General features: G+C 38.8%; 1 protein-coding gene and 1 pseudogene across 1 annotated transcript; both read right to left on the bottom strand.

Annotated features, from left to right (window-relative positions):
- Positions 1-4,069: 4,069 nt before the first annotated feature.
- Positions 4,070-4,389, bottom strand: LOC115803925 (NADH dehydrogenase [ubiquinone] 1 beta subcomplex subunit 1 pseudogene; annotated as a pseudogene).
- An 11,647-nt stretch (positions 4,390-16,036) lies between these two features.
- On the bottom strand, positions 16,037-18,018 carry LOC111164736 (zinc finger protein 639-like). Its single transcript, XM_022554583.2, is given in 5 exon segments — positions 16,037-16,884; positions 16,887-16,937; positions 17,151-17,690; positions 17,842-17,861; positions 17,863-18,018. Coding segments are annotated over 5 exon segments (1,461 nt in total). The 5' UTR covers positions 18,009-18,018; the 3' UTR covers positions 16,037-16,180.
- Between the last annotated feature and the right edge of the window lie 6,522 nt (positions 18,019-24,540).

Here is a 24,540-nt window from a genome sequence, read left to right as displayed (position 1 = left end):
CTTTTTTTAAGCATGTAAATTATTTTAATTATAAGACATCCTGAATATATAAATATGCACAAAGAATTATTTAACAGAGCCTATGCATCCACCAGTTATATTGAAAAGTTGTTAATTTATTTCTTCGTATTTGCTCTCTGTCTTTTGTATTTAAGTCGCAATCCAATTTTGAAAATGTTGAAATATAGAAATAGCCCTTTTAAAGTCAAAAAGTTATGGTAAGTTAAGAAGAAATCACATATACATTAATAAACAATTATGAAAATGAGAACATTACATACGAAAACTGATGGAAGAGTGCCGAATCTATGATCAGAAGAAAATAACCTGAAATGCTTTCATCGTTTACTGTAACACAAAGAAAATAAACTCTAGAAAAGCAAAAGAATAATGAAACAGCTATGAGGAAAGGCAATAAAGTAATTAGTAGAAATAAAATGAGAAATAAACAAATCAGGAGGACAAGTGTACTAGGAAGATATTATATAAAATGAATTAACTTCTCCAGAGTACGTATTAAAAAATATGGACATCTGCCCAGTGATGAAGCAAACCAAACTTCAGTAACAATACCTAATAAATAACCAAAAGGCTGGTGGTATAGTGGTGAGCATAGCTGCCTTCCAAAAGTAACAGCCAAAAGAAGCCAAGACAATTCGTAACATTCGTATATATTCACTGTAGCCTTATTGAATTCAAGAATGTATTAAAAGTATATTGTGACCAAGAAGGGCTTAATCCACAAGTGAAAGTTAAGGTGTTAGGAAATATATTACTAAATATATAATTATAGGTAATATAAGAAAAATAATTTGGAGGACAGTATGCTAAGTGAAATAAGCCAATCAGAAGAGGAGAAGTACTGTATGATTCCACACGTATGAGTCCTTAGAGGAGTGAAATTCATAGAGACAGAAAGTAGAAGGGTGGTTGCCAGGGGCTGGGGGAAATGGAGAGTTATTTTTTTAACTGGAGATTGGTTGCATAATGATGTGAATGTACTTAACATTACCGAATTTACATTTAAAAATAGTTAAGATGGTAAATTTTATGTTATGTGCATTTTACTACAATTAAAAAAGCAGAAGATTAAATCAGAATGTCAGTTTATATGTAAACTTTTAAAAAGTATTTAACATCAATTTCTAACCCAAATCTACATAAAATGCAAGAATAAATACAATTAGCTTGTCTTAAAAATCCTAAAAAATCCGCGGTTTAAAATCATGGTTTGTCTTACATCTGATGGTTTCCCAGAAATCAGCGGGAAAAAAATGGTAATGCCTTTTTAATAGAATTTTTCAATTTTTCAATTTACAAATGGAAAACAGCAGAGTTATTTTTTTGTCTAATTTTTCCTACTGACAGTATCTGTTCTACTTTTGTAAAAGAACGTGCTATCTATTATTTCTGCTTATCAAATATATTACATTTATTTCATGATCAAAACAAAATCTTTAATCACCACCTAGATCTTGTGATAGAAGGCACTGTCTGCTTTAAAAATGTCATTTTTCATTTATGTCTATTAAGTCTACCTTAGTCATTGTGTTATTTAAATATAGAGATATTTAAATTATTTAAATATTTAAATTCTTCCTACCTCTTTTTGTTTGTTTATTTATTTATTTTTGCCTACTTGTTCTCATGAACTGAAATTGGTGCATTTAAGTAATTCACTATAATTCTTTTCCTGTGTTTTCCTCTTCTCCTAACAGTTTTTCAGTTTTGAAGCTAATATAATTGTTGCAAAAAGTTCAACACTCTTACTTCTTCAGTATGAATCATGTCTTTACCAACGTGACCCTCTTTGTAGGTTGGCAGAGATGGGGCCAGGACTAGGGGATCTTTGGGATCACTGTGTAGAACTGTAAGTGCTGTGGACTGGAGAGCCACCAGCCAATGTAAGCGGGCACCTGAGCTCCCTAGGGTAATGGGACACTCACTCAACTTAGCAGCCATAGCACTGGGAAGGAGACTTGATATGACCACACCACACACCTGGTGTGGATATGAGGGTAAGCAGAACTTCTGACATCCTAATGTAGAAAACTGTCCCTCAACACACACTGAAGTGAGGTGGCTTGGAGACTAAGGTCCTTCCTCAGCCAGGGCCCACCCACACGCTTCAGACTGCAGAACTGGGCATGCTCACAGGAAGGCAGTGATGTACGGGGTTACACAGTAAGTGTCTTCTCCACGATTCTAGGCAAATAGATGTCAAGGATGGACCTTCCCTTTCCTCATTCAAGAATAAATAAATAGTTAAAAATAGGGTGTTGATATAAAAAGAATCTGCAACATCCAGTTCGAGATGGTGATTTGAACTAATCTTTAATTCCCTAATCTCTTTTTCCCACTGGAATAACCAAAATATAAAGGAATGAAAAAATCTATTTGAAAGTTGGAAAATAGGAAAGAGTACCACAGCTGTACAGACACATTGAGGACCTTCTTTTTTTTTTTTTTTTTTTTTTTTTGTGGTACGCAGGCCTCTCACTGTTGTGGCCTCTCCCTTTGCGGAGCACAGGCTCCGGACGCGCAGGCTCAGCGGCCATGGCTCACAGGCCCAGCTGCTCCGCGGCATGTAGGATCTTCCTGGACCGGGGCACAAACCTGTGTCCCCTGCATCGGCAGGCAGACTGTCAACCACTGCGCCACCAGGGAAGCCCCTTGAGGACCTTCTTGATTGGCACTTCTCCCACTCCTTCAAGAAATCCAAACCAGACTATGGTTCAGCCAATGTGAAGTGGCCAACGCCCCCATCAGAACTACACAAAAAAATCTCTTTGTAACTGGGAGAGGCAAGGGCTTGAGGTCATAGCCATTTGGCAGCCAATAAAGGAAAGGTCAATGCCATGAATGACCTTAGGAAGTAGATGGATGTGGTCAAATAGAGCTATTGCCATGGCTTTCCCTCCTGGAATCCAAGGGGAGGGTATGGTGTATAAAATAAAGGGGAGAGCAGTGCCGCAGTGAAAGAAGGGAGAAATGCCACCACCCATTTTAGGCTACCGCTCCAAAGACATAAAAAAAGGGCACTGCAATGAGGTCTCTGCTATGCTATGCTAATAAGTCCCGTGTTAGCTTCCCCTACTGAGCCTTTGTCTCCTTTGGGTAAATAAAATTTTTCCCTTAAGGTGGTGTCCTGTTTCTGTTTTTGAGGGTATTTGTGATTTGGGGAACAAATTTATCCTTTATGACTCCAGATATCCTTTCCATGTTTATTCACTTTGTTTTCTTCAATTTCAATCTCCTGATCTTTGTTGAGAGCCAAGTGGCTTTTTCTTTCTATGGAAAGAAATGATCTTTTACCCATGGAAACATTAGTCATCCTGCCTCTTCATTTAAAAACTTTCTTCTCTTGAGAAGGTGCCAATATCATGGGTACACACTCATTCATTTCTCTAGGGATCGCTATCAGCATTGGTTTTTGTAGCCATTATTTCTTTAAATTGAAGCATGATACTTTGCAGCCTGTGATTTTAAGTAAAATTGAGGCCTAATGGATGGCTTACCACATCACACTGCATTTCCAGAGATTTCATTTACAATAGTATCAAATGCACTGAGATGAATGAGTTTCACCCTTCAATGGAAACTGGAAAAAGCAGAACCGAGTCGACTTATGGGTAAATATTAACAGCAATTGCTCAGAAGCAAAGGCCAAGAAATAAAGCTCAAACACTTGTCTTTACTGAAACTTTTAAATTGTGTAAAACTTGAAAATCCATTCTCATTTTTAAGTGAACACATTAATCTACTAAGGAATGAAAGAAGAAGTTGTCATGAACTTAGGGAGAGGGAATAATTTAGTCCTGACTTTCATCATCCCTCCAGAACTAGATGAAGGAGTAGACCCGTCAATCGGTTCCTAGGGCACTGATCCATCAGTGGTACCAAAACCACACCACTGTGGCAGATAGACCCTAGGGTGGCTCTAGTTATTGAAGAGCTTATGTTCACGTCTATAAGCATCTCCCCTTGAATGCGAGTGAAACCTGTGACTTGCTTCAAACTAATATAAAATAATAGACTATAGTAAAAGCGGCAAGATGTTACACCTATCATCATGCTACTGTGTGTGTGTACAAATATATTCAAGAGTGATTCTCCATTGCTATTTAAAAAAAAATGAACGTGTTTTTATTTCTCTTATGATTTAAGAAAGGTGAACATTCTGTAATTCAGCCACAGCTTTTACTTCCAGGTGACTTCTTCATTGGGTCTCAGTTCTCTTTTATGTAACAGATTCTTGTTGCAGAAGGCAGTTAGCTTTTCGCCACTCTTTCTGTCTAGAGGACATTCAAAGACAAATCCAATAGGGACAAGAATATGTACCCAGTGGTCACCCACAATCGGAAGTAAGTTCATCATGAACGTTGCAGCTTCGGACACAGCAACGACCGCGTGACCAAGGGCAGCGGCCTCCGCTGCCATTTTTGAATAAGTAAGCTTATTACTTACTAGAGGGACCACGTGACAGGGAACTGGGAGCGGCCTCTAGGACCTGAGAGAGACCGATGGCCAACAGCTAGCAAGAAGGCAGGGAGCTCAGTCCTACAGCCGTGAGATGAATATTGCAACAAACTGGGGAAGTGGATCTTACCTTGAAGTGGATCTTACCCCAGTTGAGCCTCTGGTGAGATCCCAGTCCTGGCTGACACCTGGCTTTCCACCTGGAGAGACCATGAAGTAGAGAATCCCATTAAGCTGTGGCTGGATTCTAGCCTACGGAAAACGTGAGATAGTAAATGCGTGATGTTTAAGCTTCTGAGTGTGTGGTCATTTGTGATGCAGCAATGGAAAACTAATGCAACCGTGGAAGATGTGACAAAGATGGAGAAAACTGTATTTGCCAGAGTTCATTCATGGGGAGCAACAAGTATGGCTGGAAGAACTAATGTCATGAGCCACTTAGGTTTGGGGTTAGAATCTTCAGAAGCAGGTTTGTTTATTGTCTTATAAGAAGGGTAGGCCTAGTTACTGAAGGGGCTTTGTTTTGCTGAGTGATCTGTGCAATTTCAAAGTCAGAAGTAAATTACTCAGAACAGTGGAGAAGACCTTGCTTGTTGCCCACCATCCACAGACTTCTCTCCCTTTCCCCTGCAGTGCTCAGACTGTAAATAAATGGATGTAAAACAAATATTTAAAGAACATTATTTCTGAAGGGTGACAATGTTTAGTTTCCCTGGGACACCCACATGTTTTGATCTGGCTTTACAGGTATTGTTAAGGTCACAAGGTACACTCAAAGACACACCTGAACTTGGCCACCAAGAACTCAGGAGAGCCCACCCAGTTCATGTTGAGGTCCCATTTTCCAGTGGACTGGGGTAGGTGGAGGAAAGCTTATATCTCCAAAGAACAGCCTCGCAGTCTATTCCAAGATTAGGTCTCTGGGAACCTCCTACCTTGTGCTATTTCTCAAGTAGGGGGCTTTCCCTATACACTAACTTTTTCTACTGGGGTATCTGTTTAGGAGTTAAATTGTTTTTTGTTGCCTACAGAAAATGAAAGATACTGAAGCTGATTGGTTTTCCTGAGGCACAGAGCCTCTTTCCCCAAGTAACACTGAATCATTTACTTCCAACAGCCCCTTCTCTTAGTCTGTCCAGAGTGAGGTGAAGACTAATGGGCAGAGTTTCCAAGAACAGTTCCTTCTCACCGACCTGAAATTCTTGTTACTTTCATTTGTATTGTTTTATTTTCCAATGCAACAGTAACACATACCTAGAGCAATACAATTCAATCAATACAGACATGAAATGTGAAAGTTCCCGTTTATACCCTGTACTCCCAATGAATCCCACTGCTATGTGTGCACGTACAAGTACACACACTCGAGAAGAGGTTTTATATATAGAATTGGGACCATTATTTATATTTATTGCTCTGCAAATTCTTAATCTCTCAACGAAATGTCTCAGATGTCCCATTGCCAGTTTGTAAAAGCCTACCTCATTCTATTTAACATCTGTGGATTATTCTATTTTAAGAATGCATCAATATTTATATCACAATTTCTTTATTGATGAACATTTAGAGTTTTCCCTATTTTTCTCAATACAGAAATAAGAATCTTTATTAATCTTTATACACATATGCAAATATTTCCTTAGGATGGATTACTTTGTTGCATTGTGGAGTCAATAGGGTACATATATTTTACATTTTGATAGATAGCTGCTAAATTGAACTTTGCGAAGATTGTACCAATATACACTCACTTATTAGAGTGTGAAGATACTTGTTTCCCCACCTGCTTGACCACACTGGATATTATCAACCTTTTAAAATTTTGCCAACATGGGTGAAACATGAAATCATCAACTTGGCTTCTTCATCCTTGGCCTTTCCTTCTCAAGTTTCCCAACCGGGTGATGAACTTTCCTTTCCTCTCCTCTTCTGCTCCAAAGAGAAGTGGTCTTATATAATTATCATGTATAAATTTATATTTAAATTATATTTACTAGATTTCCTAATTCTGAATCTTTCTTGTATTCTGGGGACTGCATTTTGGTTGCCATATTCTTTTAATTTGCTACTGCGTTTGAGGTGGTAACATTTTGTTTAGACTATTTATCATTGTAAGGGAAGTGATTTACAGTCTTCCTTTTTTAGTTATCCTTGCCTGGTTTTTCTATAAAGGTTTTGCTAGGTCAGTAAAATCAACTGGGCGAGTTTTCCATTCTTCTCTGTGCTCTGAAATACCTTACATTGCATAGAAATTTTCTGTAGCTAGAATGTTTTATAGAACTTGCTGGTCAAACTTTCTGACCTATGTGACTTTAGGGTTGAGCATTTAAAATGGGGACAAAGCCTTTATCCCACAACTGTGGATAAGAACATCTAGAAATATCAAATTAAATTGGTATCCACCCCAACACACTCATACATGGAACTGTAATTTGTCAAGAAAACAACACATAATATCTTTCCAGTTTGGATCCGTTAGAAGAAATTGGAGAAGAAACTTCATAAAATTCAGCAAGAGGGAAAAAACAGAAAGGCCTGAAGAGAAATAGCTGAACTGAGCTCACCACAAAGCTCTTTGGATGACATTGACCTCTTTTAATCACAAAAGTAATACAGAACTTCTGTTCAGGTGTGTTGTAGTACAACTCAACTTCTCAGGTTGGTTTAGACTTTTTAAGCATGGCTGACCTCGTCATTAAAAAGTTCTCTTCCCAAAAGACTCACACACTAAGGTATCATTTTACTTTGCAAATATGCAAAGACTTTAGCACAGGATCTGGTTCATGGTAGGTATTCTCCCAGACTCATAAAAAAATTTCATTTCATCCAAATGTATTCCCTTCTGTTCTCATAGAGGGAAAGGTAGCAGGTAGTGGTGTTATTTAAATTAGTAGCTGGAAATGAATGCCAGCTGTGTGAACTTCAGATGCAATCAGAATTCCAGAGTCTCAACTAAATCCGGACGTAAAAAAATAAAATAATTTTGGCACAGCAAATCCAGTCAGCCAAACCTCATCCTTGGAGAAGGTTGGATTTTCAGTCAGCTTCTATATGAATCTGAAACTCCCCCCCTCCACCCCCGGCTCCTTGAGATCTGGCAGTGCAGAATCCCAAGATGTGTAGAGCTGGGCAAGCATGACTAACCCTAGGGTTTCAAAAATAATTAATGAATTCATCTTCCACTTGCAAAAATTTCGGCTTTGGCCTTTTGTTCAGAGCAATTCTTACTAGATCACACATCAAACAAAATTATTTGCTTTATTTTTACGGATCATTCCATACATTCTTTCCATGTTTTGACACAATCACTGGCCAATATAGGGAGAACTTTGTACTTCATTTTAATTGCATAACCCGGAGAACCATTGTTTTAAGGATGGCTAGGTTAAAATCAGCACGTGGAGACTGGGCTTCCAACATGCCAAACATCTGTTGAATGTGAACATAGTTCAGATGGTTTTAATATAGCTAGATATTTGATATCACGTGGAAACACTGTGATCAGAATCCCTGCCTAAAGCTATAGATAGCTACAGATAAACATGTTGTCTGTGACCTCTCCATTGGAAATTATGTATGTGTGTCAGACACCTCTAGTTGTCTACCCAATTTCCGCTCTCCCTTTCTTCCTCACTAGCAGAATGGTAACTCTGGGATACGTCCAGATAAAATACTCATTTTTCCAATTTGCATTGAAACTAGGGATGGCTATGGGATAGAATTATGGACAGTGAGATAAGAACAGAAGTCAGCTAAGGATATATGTATGATAAGTGTTTTAATTTTCTTCTTTTTCTTTTCATTTTGTTTCTGTTTCCCTTCCCTCTGCTGCATTTTATTTTTCTGCCTGGAACACAGTATTGAGGCTGGAGTTGGAGCAGCCCTCTTTTGACCATGAGGCAACACACATGCTAAAGATGGTGGAGTGGACAGGGAGATGGTTCCTGGTACACTGACTGCCTATATAGGATTATACTTATTATGTGAGAAAAATAACCCCTTATTTGCTTAAGCTGCTATAGATTATTTACAGTTGTACATAATCTAGATTGGCATTACATAGACTTTCTAAAATTTCTTTCTCTTAAATTTTAATGATCATCTCTCTATTTTAACTCTTTGGCATGGAAGAGTTGGATTCATTTGAAGAATGTAGAGAGAAAGCTCTGACACTGGAATTTTCCTTATATGGAACTTACAGTTGCTTTTAGAGCTAGTGATCCCCATTAGTGTATGTGTGGTCATTTGGAAAAGGAAACAGTATAGGTTTATATAACCCATAGGAAAGACAAGATCTAGGTGGCTTCCCAGGTCCCCAGCTGTAGATTTTTTTTTTTTTTTTTTTTGCAGTACGCAGGCCTCTCACTGCTGTGGCCTCTCCCGTTGCGGAGCACAGGCTCCGGACATGCAGGCTCAGCGGCCATGGTTCATGGGCCCAGCCGCTCCGCGGCATGTGGGATCTTCCCGGACCAGGGCATGAACCCGTGTCCCCTGCATCGGCAGGCGGATTCTCAACCACTGCGCCACCAGGCAAGCCCCCCCCTACCCCAGTTGTAGACTTTTGTATGAAAGTTATACTGATTGCAGATAAATGTGTCTGAAGGGTCCAGGGGTTCCCAGGACATTAGAGCATCACTTCTCATGATCCAATGGCTTCTATGTCCCAGAAGAGGATCCCACAGGTTCAAGAACGGCTAGGAATTACTGATGGTACACTTGGTATTCTCAGGATTGCCAATACAGCAAACCATTCAATAGAGCACGATTCCAGTAGAATTTGCATGTAGAACATGTCAAGATGAGAAGTTCCCGGAGTCTGGTTGTCCACACTGCACCACTGACTTCGCTGAGGTTTCAGTTTCCTATTGCTCCCTTGTGAGGGGGGAGTATCCTGCTCTCATTGAGGAGTATTGGTTCTAACACACTGAGATCCAAACAAGTTAATCTTTTATTGATATAATTGGGACTAGAATTAATGACCATCTAATGAGCAGATTAGGTCTTGATAATTTAGGGCCACATTTCTGTTCATACTTGTGTGGAAGAAGGTTAAAATAACAAATTGTTTCTTGTTTTTTAAATTGCAAAAGTAATAAAGAGCATTGCAGCTCAGCCAACCTTCTTGTGAATAGAGTACGCCTTTTCTTCTAATCCCCCCACCTCAAATACCAAAAACTCAACTTATTTCCTGGGAGATGATCAGGGTCTCTCACTCCTATTCTTCCTACTTCTGTAATTGCTCTTGGGTCCTTCCTCAATTGTTACTCCCTCTATTTAAACAGAGTGTGTAGGGACAAAGAGGAAAGGAAGTAGTCCATGGAGTCAAACTTCTCAGTCCTGGAGCTGGGTAAGGAATTGCAGAAAGCACTAACAGCTGATAGCCCTGATTCATGGTCCTCTGCACCCTCCCAGCTCACCCATTTCCATGGAAAATTAAAAATTGTTGAGGAAAACAACTTTGAGGGACAGGAGGAATGTTGACAACATTAGTCATAGCTGTGTCTTAACCATGTGGCTTTAACAGAACTACTGTGACAAACACTTCCAAATAGTTTACCATAGGAAAAGAAACCTGCACCCACTAAAAGCAGTTTTGTTTTGATTAGTTGTGTTAAAATATTTAGAGAAAGTAAAAGATGTTTGGAGCCCACGGAAATTTTGACTGAAGCCAAGAGTTTCAGGTGGAAGGCCAAGGAGGCAGTGAGTTAAGGTCACACTGGAAATGGCCATGTGTCTTCATCTGGGTGAGCTTTGGAAGATGAGGAAAGAGACATGGGAGCTCAGGACCATTGGGATCAAGCCCATTAAGCTCTTGGCAGAGAAGGCTGTAGAAAGACTACACAGCAGAGTTCTAGAAGGGAGGAAGATTGTGCAAGAGATAAAAGGACAGAGCATGACCTCTGTGCGAGTCACCAAGACAAGAAAAAGCCTACAGGTTGGGTAGGCGGAGCGAGCAGGAAGGGCTGGGCCAGCAATGCCAAGGCTCAGCCAACTGGCGGCTTAACCTTTGGGAGAATGTAGCTGGGTGTGCAAGTTCAACGCTCAGGGTGGTAGAAGAAGTGCTGAATGCGCCCCTTTTGCGGCCAGAGAAGTGAAACAGACCTGCTAGAGACACAAACAGAGCCAACGTGTGAGACCAAGTACAAGGAAAAGAATAGGGTTAGATTAAACCATGAGTCGTCCAGCTTTTTGTGTCAAGAGCCAGACAGTCCACAGTTTGGGCTTTGAGAGCCATGAGGCCCCTATCACCAACCACACAACACAGCCACTGTGGTGTAAAAGCAGCCAATAAAGAAAGTTTATTAGAACACAGCTACCCCCATTTGTTGATTTTCGTCTATGGCACTCCCATTTAAATTTCACACAATCCCATACCCCCAATGATTAAAAGTGTAAAAAAGTCTTCTTGGCTCACAAGCTGTGCAAAACCAGGTGGTGGGCTGCAATCATGTTTTGCCAATTACCGTGCTAAACAGATAAAGACCCCGCGGGGTGGGGGGGTGTCGGGGGTCGAAGAGGCAGTGAAGGGAGTGGGGAGGGCTGTGCAAAGGGCAGAAGGAAATGTGTCAGGTAAAGACATCAGAGTCAGGTAGCAATGAATCTTAGTGGCTGGAATATTCATAGCATCTTTGTCGTTGAACAGAAATACCTTTCTCAATTTTATAAGCGTAGAGTAACGTGCAAGTATTTTATTTCTATTTTAAAAGAAGGAACTATATTAAACAAAAATGCATGTGTTTTTTGTTGTCGTTCCTTACTCTCTTAGTTTTTCCATATCTGGAGAATGACCGCTACCAGGTGATGCCATTCCTGGTGGTACGGCCGCTCCCTGGGTTGCTGTCTTAGTAGCATTGTTCCTTAGAAGAATTTTTGTAAAGTTTTAGGATATCTGAAATCCACACCTTCATTAAGGGACATTAGATCTCTGAGGAGAATGACATTATTTGGAATCTTTATTCTTTGCTTTAGAACCAACCTGTGCTAAATTGTAGGTTTCCCTACAGCAATCTGCCACAGATGCCCTTAAGAGCATCTTTTACAATTTCCCTCCATGGGAATTTATACTTCTTATTATTCAGATGAGGCACTAAGATAATTGAATTTGATTGAAAATGATTCCAATTGCCGATTAACTTACTTGGGAGCTTCCTTGAAGCCAGAGAGCGCCTCAAGGCAACTCCAGCCTCCTTTTTATCTCAGTGTCTGCATTTCCTTAGAACAGTGTTTGGGATGTAGTACGGGCTCGGTAAATGTTTGCCGACTTAAGTTAAGGCATGAACAAATGAGGGGGTAAGTCGTGTCTGTCGGTGGGAAATAAATAGATATTGCAGGACAGAAAATGTTTATGGCAACTGTGCTACAGGTATCTACGCTTCTAGAATTAGAAAAAACTACATGGTGTGGAAAGTTGTTAGAGAATGAATTAGCTGGTTAGTGTGTCTTGGTGTTTTTTTGTCTTTGTTTTTTCAAATCAGGGATTCTGAAGTTTTTCAATTTGGATAGCATATCATTTGCATGTGACTACACACCTGGGATTATTACTGGAGCAAGTTCTTGCCCAGGATTTGCTTTGTGAAGTGTCCGCTCTGAAACGGGAATGGACAGGACCAGAATCAGAGATGTTTTAGCAGTTGTTATATGACCTGATTGAGGATGCTTGTGGAGGTCCAGGACAATTTGGAGATGTGGTAAGGTCATCAGGGTTGAAGATCTAAGATAACCGAGGAGTTGTGGTGCCTTATTTATCTTTTAACCCAAGATTAGATGAAGACAAAAGCAGGGGAGACCTGACTTTAGCCAGATTTGGCAAGCAGGAGGCACCAAAACTCCCTTAATTTGGTTCATTGGTTTGTGTTGCTGTTATAAATACCTGGTATGATACTAATGAGACTTTTCCATCTGGGTCTTGCCTTAAAAAAAAAAAGAACTAGGAGATAAAGGCAGGATTAATCTCAGTTGAAAGCCAAGGGTTTCAGGTGGAAGGGCAATGAAGAATTGAACTAAGACCACATTGTCTAAGGAAGGGGCCGTGTGTCTCCATTTGGGTGACACATGTTTGGGTGATGCAATCTTTACCTGGTGATCCTGGCCTAAGGTCTCCTAAGAGAGTCCACCCCACCCCCACCTTCTTGGCGGTAGTTCTGGGGCAGGTGGGACCTGCATGGGGGTTAAGTGAAATCAGCCTGTCCTGGCTTCAGCACATGGGAGTCCAGACAGGCCAACCCACTTCTTTATTCAGTCATCACGGGGATGAATAATAATTGCACATATGGTCACTGAAATCTGTTTCCCTTTCAAAGTGCTCATGGTCTGGCTTGAGCTGGGTTGGGATCCTACAGATTGGCACTTGGGCAACTGCTTTTCCCTGCTGAAGTGTCAGAGCGTTAAAGATCAGCTCATAATCCTTTCTTGGCATATGACTTCCAGAGTTATTGCAAACCATAATTGCAGAATGGAGTTGCAGGCTGGAGTTTTTGTGGCTGCAACACTTTTTTTATAAGCTTGTACAGAATGTCAGGAGGGAAACTTTAGTTTGCATTTTTACGTTTGCAACGTGAAGAATGCTTTGTAAATATCTTAAAACTGAAAAAAAAAAGCAACCCCAACTGAAAACACACACACACACACACACACACACACACACACACATCTCAACTCTAAGAAAGCTTATTTTTGCTAATCACAAACATCAGGTATCTGGCGATCGAGCAATTTCCTGGCAAGAAATACTGCAAGACAAGTCTGGAAGGGTTTTATGAATGTTGAGTAACTCATGAACCACAGCCCGTACCCAACTTTTACAGCATGCGAGGTGCAGAGCAATTTCACATACTCTTTGGGACTGCTTTGTTCTGTGATCAAACCTGGGAACAAAACGGCCATAGAGTAATATGAGTCTAAATAGAAAATGGAAACATATGTGGGAAATATAGCTGAAAAAACAGCGACCGTTGGATACATGTTAATAGTGATTCAAAGGACATTTCACTTCTCTATTGGTTGCCCTAGAATAAGGAGAGATGACCGTGTGCTTGACGTACAACCAAATACACAAGAATGACTGACCATAGCAAGAAACTGGATTTGGTAGCCTCAGTCATTAGTGAGTGTCTTCAGTAAGTTGTATTTACACTGCATTCACTAATATGCTATCTTCTTAGCTGATAGCCAGGTCCAGGAGATGTTTTCCTGTATCAGCATTTAAAATCCACAAGGTGGGTTTCCCTGGTGGCGCAGTGGTTGAGAGTCCGCCTGCCGATGCAGGGGACACGGGTTCATGCCCCGGTCCAGGAAGATCCCACATGCCGCGGAGCGGCTGGGCCCGTGAGCCATGGCCGCTGAGCCTGCGCGTCCGGAGCCTGTGCTCCGCAACGGGAAATGGCATCACTTTTGTCTCTCAGCCTGTGATTAAGTCTTTTCAGGGCAGGAAGCTCATTACTAAAGGAGCTTTTTTTGTTGGATAGTTATCCTCGTTATGACTTTTTTTTTTTTTTTTGAGACTGAATTTCTACCACTTCCCTTGTTCACATTTTGAAGACTTTCCCAATCCTCGTGACTGCCCTTAGTTCTTTAAAAGCAGGTCTCTTGCTGGTCCTGGGTCTTTCAATTGGTAAATAAAAAACATTAAGTGAAATGGCTATAGAAAGTCCAAACATCAGTGATCATACTAACGGTGATCTCATGTCCAGCTTACTCACAGCTGTTGGCTAGACTCTATGGCAACAATTGTGTCACCAGCAACTAGTGACTTTTTGTGTCTTCTTTTCTGATCTTTATGCCTCTTACTTCATCGTATGATTACATTGGATAATTCATCAGGACATCTGTGATTCTGTACCCAAAAGGCATGTGAATTTTCCCCCCCAGTTCTATTACCTCCAGCTTGGTCTAGGCCACTGTATTGGTTCCCTGAGGCTTTCATAACAAAGCTCCACAGGCTGGGGGGCTTAAACAACAGACATTTATTTTCTCACCATTCTGGAGGCTAGAAGTCTGAGATCAAGGGGTCAGCGGGGTTGGTTCTCTCTGAGACTATGAGGGAAGGGTCTATTCCAGGCCTCTGTCCTTGGCTTGTGTCCTCCCTGTATCTGCACCTTCCCTCTGTATGTGTATATGTCCACATTTTGCTTTCTTATAAAGACACCAGTCCTACTGAACTAAGGTCAACCTTAATAACCTCATTTTGCTTTAATTGCCTCTTCAAAGACCCTCTCTCCAAATACAGTCACATTCTGAGGCGCTGGAGGCTAGGACTTCCGTCTCTGAAGCTGTGGGGAAGGCAGGCACGATCCAGTCCATAACAGCCACCATCATCTCTCATCTGAATGAATTGAAATGGCCTCTAAACTGGTACCCTCAGGTCTACTTTGCGTCCTTCAATCCCATCTCCAAAGAGTAGTAGAAGCGATTTTCCTGACTTAGGAATTGTATCATGTCATTCCTCAACTTAGTCTTCCAATCGTGGTCTAATACACTGTAAAGCATGAAAGACATACAGGCCAGGTAGGATCTTGTTCCTTCCAATCTTTATCAATCTCCCTAATAGTTCCTTGCTTGTTGTGCTTTAGCCACATTCATCTTTCAGTCCTGATACCACATCTCTTTCTGGTCTCTGGGCATTTTCCTCTACTTGGAACATTTGCTCTATTTTCTGTAGCCAGGGCCTTCTAATTCTTAGATCCCAGCTTAAATCTCTCTCAATAAAGAGTTTCCTGATCTCCTAAAGAAAGTCCCCCTTCTTCTGTCTCTCAGCCTTCCATTTGTTTTCATCACAACCTTTAGAATAAATTGTAGTTATTTCGTGTTTGCTTGGATTTTGTCTTTCTTTTCTAGTAGAGAGCAGATTCTGAGATTCTCTTATTATTGTGTTTATAATACCTAATATAGTACCAGGTGCCTAGGAAACACTCAAATATTATTGAGTGAATTGTTAGGATCCCTAATACAGCGTTGTATACTAATGATATTGGCAGCCTCATTTTGTTCCTGACTTCAAGAGGGATGCCTCTAATTTTTCACCGTTTAATTACGTCTTAAATGTGCTGTTATATCAGGTTTCAGATAGAAATCTCTAACAGACACTTCAGGTACCCTAAGTAACATATTTATTTCCTTCTAATAAAACTCTGACTTTGTTTGGGTAATCCACATTCCTTCACATGACCGTGTTTTCTTCGTCATCTCACTCCCATTACCAGGGGTTGGTCTAAGAATGAGGTTGTGATGAAATTCCAGCTAATGCGACAAAAGTCTTTTGTGGACCTTCTAAGAAAGATTCTTCGTTTTATAGACGGGGGAGAAAATAGTCCTTCCTCCAGGGCACATTGCTATTTTTGCAGAATAATGTCTGTGAGGTAAGCTAGCAAGGAGAATGCCAATACCATGAACAGAGAGAAATATGGAGGGACATCGTATCTTTTTTGGTAGATCTGTTTCTTATCAATTTATGAAATCAGAGCACATGCAAGAAAAACGATGATAGCCCAAAAGTGGTTAAAACTACCAACTATAATACATTGAAAATACCACATTTAGGATACAATTATATACTGAAAAAGGTAGCAATGCCAAGAAAATTGGCAACTAAAAAAAATCTTGTTAAAGACAGTTCTCATAAGTTGTGTTTAAAATCATCCATTTTAACATCTGCAAAAAAGTCAAATTTATTATTTTTCATCATTATGGAAGTTAAAGAGAACAATCAAGTTGTCTCATGGACTGGAAGGTGACTTATTAATTCCCTTTCATTTCCAAACCTCATTAAGCAGTCACTACATTTATGAGGTAAATCAGCTGAATGCCTGAAATCTAGCTGGATTTTAAGATCTTCAATCTGTCCTGTTGAATATTCACGATATTGACATAAATAAATCCCTTCAGATAAATGTGAATTTAAATGTTTGCAATATTCTAGCATGCTTGAAAAGCCTTTCCCACAGTCATCACAGACACGAGCAAAAATTTTAGTATGTTCAATAGCAACAGGCCTGTTAACATTTGTATGAAGTCTATTCTGAAACCCACATACTTGACATACAAAGAAGTTTTTACATTTGTCAAATGTAATTTTGCTTAAGAGGCTGTACTGTCCATGTTCTCCATTGTTATACTTATCACTTAACTCTAATAATTTACATGCATGCTCATTTACCACATGGCTATGCAAGTCTTCTGGATCATTCATTTCATGTTCACAGAACTGACACAAGTACTGTTCATCACAGCTGTGCTCCTGGAAATGTAGGTAGAGTTCACTGCTTGAGGAGAACTGTACATCACACTGCTCACACCAATAAAGGTGATCACTAAAATGGGTGTCTGCAGTGTGCTGGCTGATGTTCTCAAAAATTACTGTTTTATAGTCACAGCATTTACAAATGTAGGGATCCTCTTCATGCAGTTTGGATGTTCGATCGGAAGCATATTGGTAGAGAAACTCTTTGCATACTCGACACAAAATTTTTTTTTTTTTTTTTTTTTGCTGTACGCGGGCTTCCCACTGCTGTGGCCTCTCCTGTTGCAAAGCACAGGCTCCGGACGCACAGGCTCAGCGGCCATAGCTCACGGGCCCAGCCGCTCCGCGGCATGTGGGATCTTCCCGGACCCGGGCACGAACCTGTGTCCCCTGCACCGGCAGGCGGACTCTCAACCACTGCGCCACCAGGGAAGCCCCCGACACACATTTGAATCACTACACTTATGCTTCAAGATCATATGCTGCTTTAAATCAGAAAAATATTTGCTGTTGAACTCACAAAGTTCACGTTTATAGAGGCCACTGCTATTAGCTCTCAGCAAAGGCCATTTCTGCTGGGCAGTCACATTCAAAGCTTCGCTCTTGTCAAGAAGTTTGCAAAATTTAGCTGGTGGCTCTTCATCAGTTTGGTCTTGGAGACTCTCCGAGGAATTGTTTTCTGTCTCTATATCATAATCTTCAGAAATTGCACGCACTTCTGCAGCAACTGGAACACCTTCAGCAGTATGAACTTCTATAGGGCTCTCCTCTTGAGTTTGCTGGTTGATTGATTCAGGGGAGTCGCACTCTTCATCACAAATTTCAGTATCAGCACATTTTTCTGTAGAAAAGGCAATATGGTCTCGAATTCTAAGTACAGGACCTGGAACCAGGTAGTTTTGATTTCTGTTTGTGGCCTTGATTCCATCTGTAAATTTTGGTAAGTCTTTTGATGTCTCTGTATCAGAATCATCATTATTTAGTTGTCACGTCTCTAGGCTACTGTTAGCTGTAGCAGTTTCTCAGACTTCCCTTGTTTTCGACGACCATGACAATTTTGAGGGGACTGGTAGGGTATTTTGCAGGATGTCCCACTAATGACCTTTGTCGTTTTTTTCATGATTAGACTTTGTTGTCAAAATATTTTGTCTGGTTGTCTCATAGAACAAACACTGTAACAATGATCAGAAAAAATTCCATGGAATCCATCTGCAATTCTGCTTATTCCAGAGGAATCTGAATAACGAGAAGGGTGTAAAGTCTTCCTTTTCCTTTTTTTAGGATGTTCATTCATATCTTTTTAATTTGGTGTATTTCTTAATACTGGAGTGAGGAAAAATGAATCACAGGAAGTTTTCACAGATGGTAAAAAAAAAAAAAATGCCAGTCCTTGGGGTCCGCCCGGCCAGCTCAGGCGCAGCTCCGAGGAGGCGCCGGACCAGACGCCCGAGCGGGGTGGGGGTTGGGGGGAGGTGCGCAGCCCCACCCCCGGGCGCAAGGCGGCGGCCGGCGCCGCTCTGGCCCTCACGCTCCGGGGCGCTCCTCTGGGCCAGCCCCACTCTTTGCCCGCGCGCACTACTCCCTGCCTGCCAGGTCCCCGGCCCAGGCTCGGCGGCCGAACTCGGGCACATTGTGTCTTTGATGATGATTTTGAGCTACTTAATTAACTATCCCTGGTGGCACTTTACCTAAGACTTCTTCCTTTTTCACGGCTGTCGGTCTGGAGATTTCTAATGCTTATAGCTAAAACAACTTTTCTGCAATATTGCAACCTGAAGTATTAGGCTGTTGAAGTTTTCCTCTATGTCTAGTTTACTAAGGTGATTTTTTTTGTAAGCATTTTTTTTCCTCTAATCAGGAACTGGTTCAAATATTTTTCTTCATCTTTTGAGATGGAGGTATGATTTTCTTCCTTTAATCTGTTAGTGTAGTGAATACCATCAATATATTTCCAGAGGTTGAAACACCTTTGCCTTTTGGGGATCAACCACGCTTGACTGTGAAGTAGTATTCGTTTTAATAATTGACTGGGTTCAAATACTAATTTATACTTTAGTTGTGATACTTGTGTTTATTTTCAAAAGTGATGCATGTTTATACATTTACTTTTTATTTTTACTTTTTGGTTCTGTCTTCTTGTGTTTTGCATATCTGGTCAGGCTGATTTCTTATGGTGAATTGGGAAGTTTTGTGTTTCTCCGTGCTCTGGAACAGCTTCTTAAAAATAGAGTTTTTGGATTTCCCTGGTGGTCCAGTGGTTAAGACTCTGAGCTTCCAACGCAGAGGACACGGATTCGATCCTTGGTTGGGGAGTTAAGATCCCACATGCCATCCGGTGAGGCCAGAAAGTAAAAAAAGAACATTTTAATGGAATTTTCTCTTCCGTGAAGACCTGGTAAATTCTTCTATAAAATGATCTGAATAGATCTTTTAGTAACTTTTCAAAAGTAGATATTTTAATAGCTTCTCAATTTTTTGGTATGATTTTGGGTCTAAGTTTTCCACTTCTTCCTGAGGTGATTTTGGTAATTAATCTACTCCTGGGAAGTAATTCTATTTATCTGTATTTTCAAATGTATTTCATAAGTTTGAGCGTAATATTCTCATGTAATATTTAAATATCCTTTGTATCTGTAGATACATGGTCATCTTTATTCTTAATGCTGCATTTGTCTGCTTTCTCTAGCTTTAAAATATCGTATTTACCAGAATTTGCCGATTTTGTTTCTTTTTAAAACTTTGGGTTTTTTTGATCAAGTTTACTAGGGTTTTTGTTTGCTTATATTATATTAATGTCTGACCATGTCTCAACTCCTTCTTGAACCATTAACTTCACTTACTTTCCCAGATACGAGTCTCCTGATTTTTTCAACTCAACACTTTGTTTTTCAATCTCCGTAGCTGGTTTCTCCACCCCTTTCCAACTCTGAATGTTGCTGTGTCTCAGAGTTCTAATGCAGACCTATTTTCTTTACCTTCCTGAACTCTCTAGGTGATCTCATCCAGAGGGTCTGAGTGAACAATGGTTCTGGGTGTGGGAGCTGGATCTAATGTGCTTAGAACCTAATCCCAATTCTGTCACTTAATAGCTTTGTGATATAGTATTTGTATAAACTGAGGGAAACAAATTTTTCTGTGCCTTGAGTTTCTGAAGAAATAGTAATGGTATCTATTTCAGAGAACAGTTGTGAAGAATTGAGTTAATACATTTTAAGAAATATAGAACAATGGAATATAGTTCAGTCACTATAAATATTAGCTATTATTACCAATATTCATCTCCATGCTTCAATATCATTTATAAGCTGATGAGCTTCCCTGGTGTCCTACCTCTCAGTGAGTGGCGCCACCATTCGTTCAGTTGGGAACAGTAGCATGGACAGGACTTTTATCTCCCTTGTACACTCAAGTCTCCCCAGTACCTCACAAATCTCTAGCATATAGTAGATGCTCAATAAATATTAAGCATGGAAACTAACACACCATTGTAGAGCAATTATACTCCAATAAAGATGTAAAAAATAAAAATATTAAGCATGTCACAATCTATGAATATCATTTTGTCCATAACCCACAAATACAGTGCCATCATTTCTAAAAAGTTTAAAACTTCAGTTTTAATAATAGAGTCATGTACATATGATTATGAAAGGCTGGGAAAGAAAAAGTAAACAAAAATGTAATGGAAAATACAGTACACATTCCAATTAAAAAGGTAAAAATTACAGAATCCATAGTTTATTTGATCAAACCCACAAATACAAGTAAAAGAAAAGAAATATACTTAGGTAAAATGAGTAACAAACACAAAAGAAAATGGAAGGAATAAGATCAAACAGCTCAATAATGGCAATAAATATGAACAGATTGAATCCTTTCATTAAAAATACATATAGATTGTGATTTCAGAAGCAAAAGATACTGTGTATCAGTCAACAAATAAATAATAGATCTGGCTAAAGTAATTGAAATCCATATGATAGATGTAAAATTACTACTTAAAATGTAAAAAGTACTCCTGCAAATCGAGGAGAAAGTGTGGAATAATCCAAAGGGAAAGTGAACAAAGTATATACAATGCTAATTCATAGTACAACAACTCCAAATGACTCAGAAAATAAGAAAAGTTGCTCAAATTCACAAATTGTCAGGGAAATAAAATTGAATTAACAATGAAATAGCACTTAATACTCACAGACTAGCGAAAATGAATTAAAAGCTCTATAACTGTTACAAGTAGAAATCTAGGGAAAAGGTACCCATATGCATTGCTGGTGGCAAGGTAAATTGTTAATCTTTTTTTGGAAAGCAATCTGACAACACCTATTAAAATAATGTATAGCTTTTGACCTAGAAATTCACTCCTGGGAAATTTTTCTTTTAGAAACAAAAGCCACAGTACATAAGAATCCATACACATAGCTATTTATTACGCCATTGTTAGTTGTGGCAAAAATGAGAAAGAAACGTACTGCGCATCAAATGAATGAATAAGCTGCATACCAGTTGATTTGAAAAGCTATCCACAAAGTATTTTTAGGTAGAGAAAGGAAGCAGGAAAACATACAATATGATTCCATTATTGCAAAACATACAATAACTCCTTCCAAACAAAAAACTGTATGTGTGTTTGTGTATGGGAATGGAATTATATTTATGTATAGAAATATATACATGATTAAGCAAATAAATAAGCTGAAGTATTGTTATAGTAAATCAAGTATATATAAGACTAAGTGTATGTGTTTGTATCCAGAATAAAGTGTGTGTGTGTGTGTGTGTGTGTGTTTAAGGACGGGAAAAACATACACATATGAATAGATGACTAGTTATACGGATGTCTATGTATGTAAGATTATGAAGATGTCGATTTAAACAGATGGAATGTTGAATGATCAGATTATGGGTATAATTGGGTGTATGTACACAAGTGTGTGGATGGACTTGAGATTGGGATGACATATAAAGTTGGGGAGGAGCTAAGGGTAGGTTTGTAGTTGTGGTCATGGTTGTAGATGGGAATGAAGTTAAAAGATGGACATGTGTATGAGGTTGTGGACATGTATATGGATAGAATTAAGGGCATAAATCTGGATTCAGATCTGGATCTGGAGGAGATTACAATCTATTTTCTACACAATTATATACAGGATTTTTTATATCTATAGCTCCATAGGATTATGAATATAGATTGTGTGACTCTATAGGATTATTCATTGGATTTTTTAGCTGTACCAGAATAAGATTTTTATTCCACGTCTGTTTCAGATCATGCTTAATTATATAACTATATAAATCTAATGTGTGTATGAATACATATATGCAAATACACATATTAATGTATCTGTGCTTTACATTATGCAATTATGAAAATGAATCTCTCTATAGTTTTAGTATCTAGTAGTTTATATATATCTGTGTAGAAATTCTTCTATGGACTTGTGTAAACAAATATACATCTATCTATACAGGAATATATGGACATTTATACATGAGTCTACTCCTGTAATGGATTATGCAAATATATCTGTATCTTCATAAGGGATTATGCAAATGTATTATTTACAAAATGAATTATGCAAAAGGACATTTTGTTAAGATTATGTAAATATACCCATGTCTGTAGAGGATGATCCAAATATTTCTTTCACTGATTCCATATCAGATTATGCAATGATAGCTATCCCAAATTATGTAGCTTCACCTATAGAATGCTAATACATAAATAGTCTCTATATAGTGTTCCATAAATGTATGGGTATCTGCTTAGTATTACAAAATATTGCTGTATCAGTAATTTCATCTGTTTAGAATACATAAATATATCTTTAAAGATTATGTATATCAGTTAGTATCTATAACTTTATATGTTTAGAATAATCTATCTCTGTATGGTGTTATTTAGGGTACTAGCTTCTGTTCCTACACGGAACCATGAAAATTTCTGTGTGTCACTATCGATATAGGATTATGTAAGTTGAGATCCCTTATGTATCTGTATGGGATAATGTGTAAATACATATATTAGACACTATGTAAGATATATATTTGTGTGTGTATGTCTGGATCTGGAGCTTGTTTAATATTAGTAAAACGTATCTGTATATATAGTCATGCAAGATTATGTAAATTTATTTGTACTAGGTCTATAATTGTAAATACATTTGTATTTGTAAATGCATAGAATGTCATCACTAAGAATGTGCAAGCATGTCAGTATCTGTATGTAATTATAGAAGTGTCACATGCCAATTTCTCTATTTCTGCCTCTTTGTGGATAAGATATAGATCTATGCACTAAATGTTTATGAAAATAAATCCATAATTTTACCTATGTAGCAATGTGTAAATATATCTTCCTAGGAATATGTAAAAGTGTTTTATTAATCTAAATCCCTATAAGATTAGGTAATTGTGTTTCTTGAAGTCTTTTCACGTTTATTTTATTTTATTTTATTTTAACATCTTTATTAGAGTATAATTGCTTTACAATGGTGCATTGGTTTCTGCTTTATAACAAAGTGAATCAGTTATACATATACATATATCCCCCTATCTCTTCCCTCTTGCATCTCCCTCCCACCCTGCCTATCCCATCCCTCTAGGTGGTCACAAAGCACTGAGCTGATCTCCCTGTGCTATATGGCTACTTCCCACTAGCAATCTATTTTGTATTTGGTAGTATATATAAGTCCATGCCACTCTCTCACTTCATCCCAGCTTACCCTTCCCCCTCCCCGTGTCCTCAAGTCCATTCTCTACATCTGCATCTTTATTCCTGTCCTGCCACTGTGTTCTTCATAACCATTTTTTTTTAGATTCCATAAATATGTGTTAGCATACTATATTTGTTTTTCTCTTCCTGACTTATTTCACTCTATATGACAGACTCTAAGTCCACCCACATCACTACAAAAAACTCAATTTCGTTTCTTTTTATGGCTGAGTAATATTCCATTGTATCTATGTGCCACATCTTCTATATCCTATCTTCTGTCGATAGACACTTAGGTTGCTTCCATGACCTGGATATTGTAAATAGTGCTGCAATGGACATTGTGGTACATGACTCTTTTTGAATTATAGTTTTCTCAGGGTATATGCCCAGTAGTGGGATTGCTGGGTCGTATGGTAGCTCTATTTTTAGTTTTTAAGGAACCTCCATACTGTTCTCCATAGGGCCTGTATCAATTTATATTCCCACCAACAGTGCAAGAGGGTTCCCTTTTCTGCACACCCTCTCCAGAATTTACTGTTTGTAGATTTTGTGATGACAGCCATTCTGACTGGTGTGAGATGATATCTCATTGTAGTTTTGATTTGCATTTCTCTAATGATTCATGATGTTGAGAGTTCTTTCATGTGTTTGTTGGCAATTTGTATATCTTCTTTGAAAAAATGTCTATTTAGGTCTTCTGCCCATTTTTGGATTGGGTCGTTTGTTTTTTTGATATTGAGCTGCATGAGCTGCTTGCAAATTTTGGAGATTAATCCTTTGTCAGTTGCTTTGTTTACAAATATTTTCTCTCATTCTGAGAGTTGTCTTTTTGTCTTGTTTATGGGTTCCTTTGCTGTGCAAACGCTTTTAAGTTTCATTAGGTCCCATTTGTTTATTTTTGTTTTTATTTCCATTTCTCTAGGAGGTGGGTCATAAAGGATCTTGCTGTGATTTATGTCATAGAGTGTTCTGCCTATGTTTTCCTCTAAGAGTTTTATAGTGTCTGGCCTTACATTTAGGTCTTTAATCCATTTTGAGCTTATTTTTGTGTATGGTGTTAGGGAGTGTTCTAATTTCATTCATTTACATGTAGCTGTCCAGTTTTCCC

Source organism: Delphinapterus leucas, chromosome 2, assembly GCF_059928025.1.
Source record: "Delphinapterus leucas isolate spDelLeu-1000000601 "Yukka" chromosome 2, BTC_Dleu_Yukka2, whole genome shotgun sequence".
Classification (NCBI taxonomy): domain Eukaryota; kingdom Metazoa; phylum Chordata; class Mammalia; order Artiodactyla; family Monodontidae; genus Delphinapterus; species Delphinapterus leucas.
This window is presented reverse-complemented; position numbering and strand designations above follow the sequence as displayed.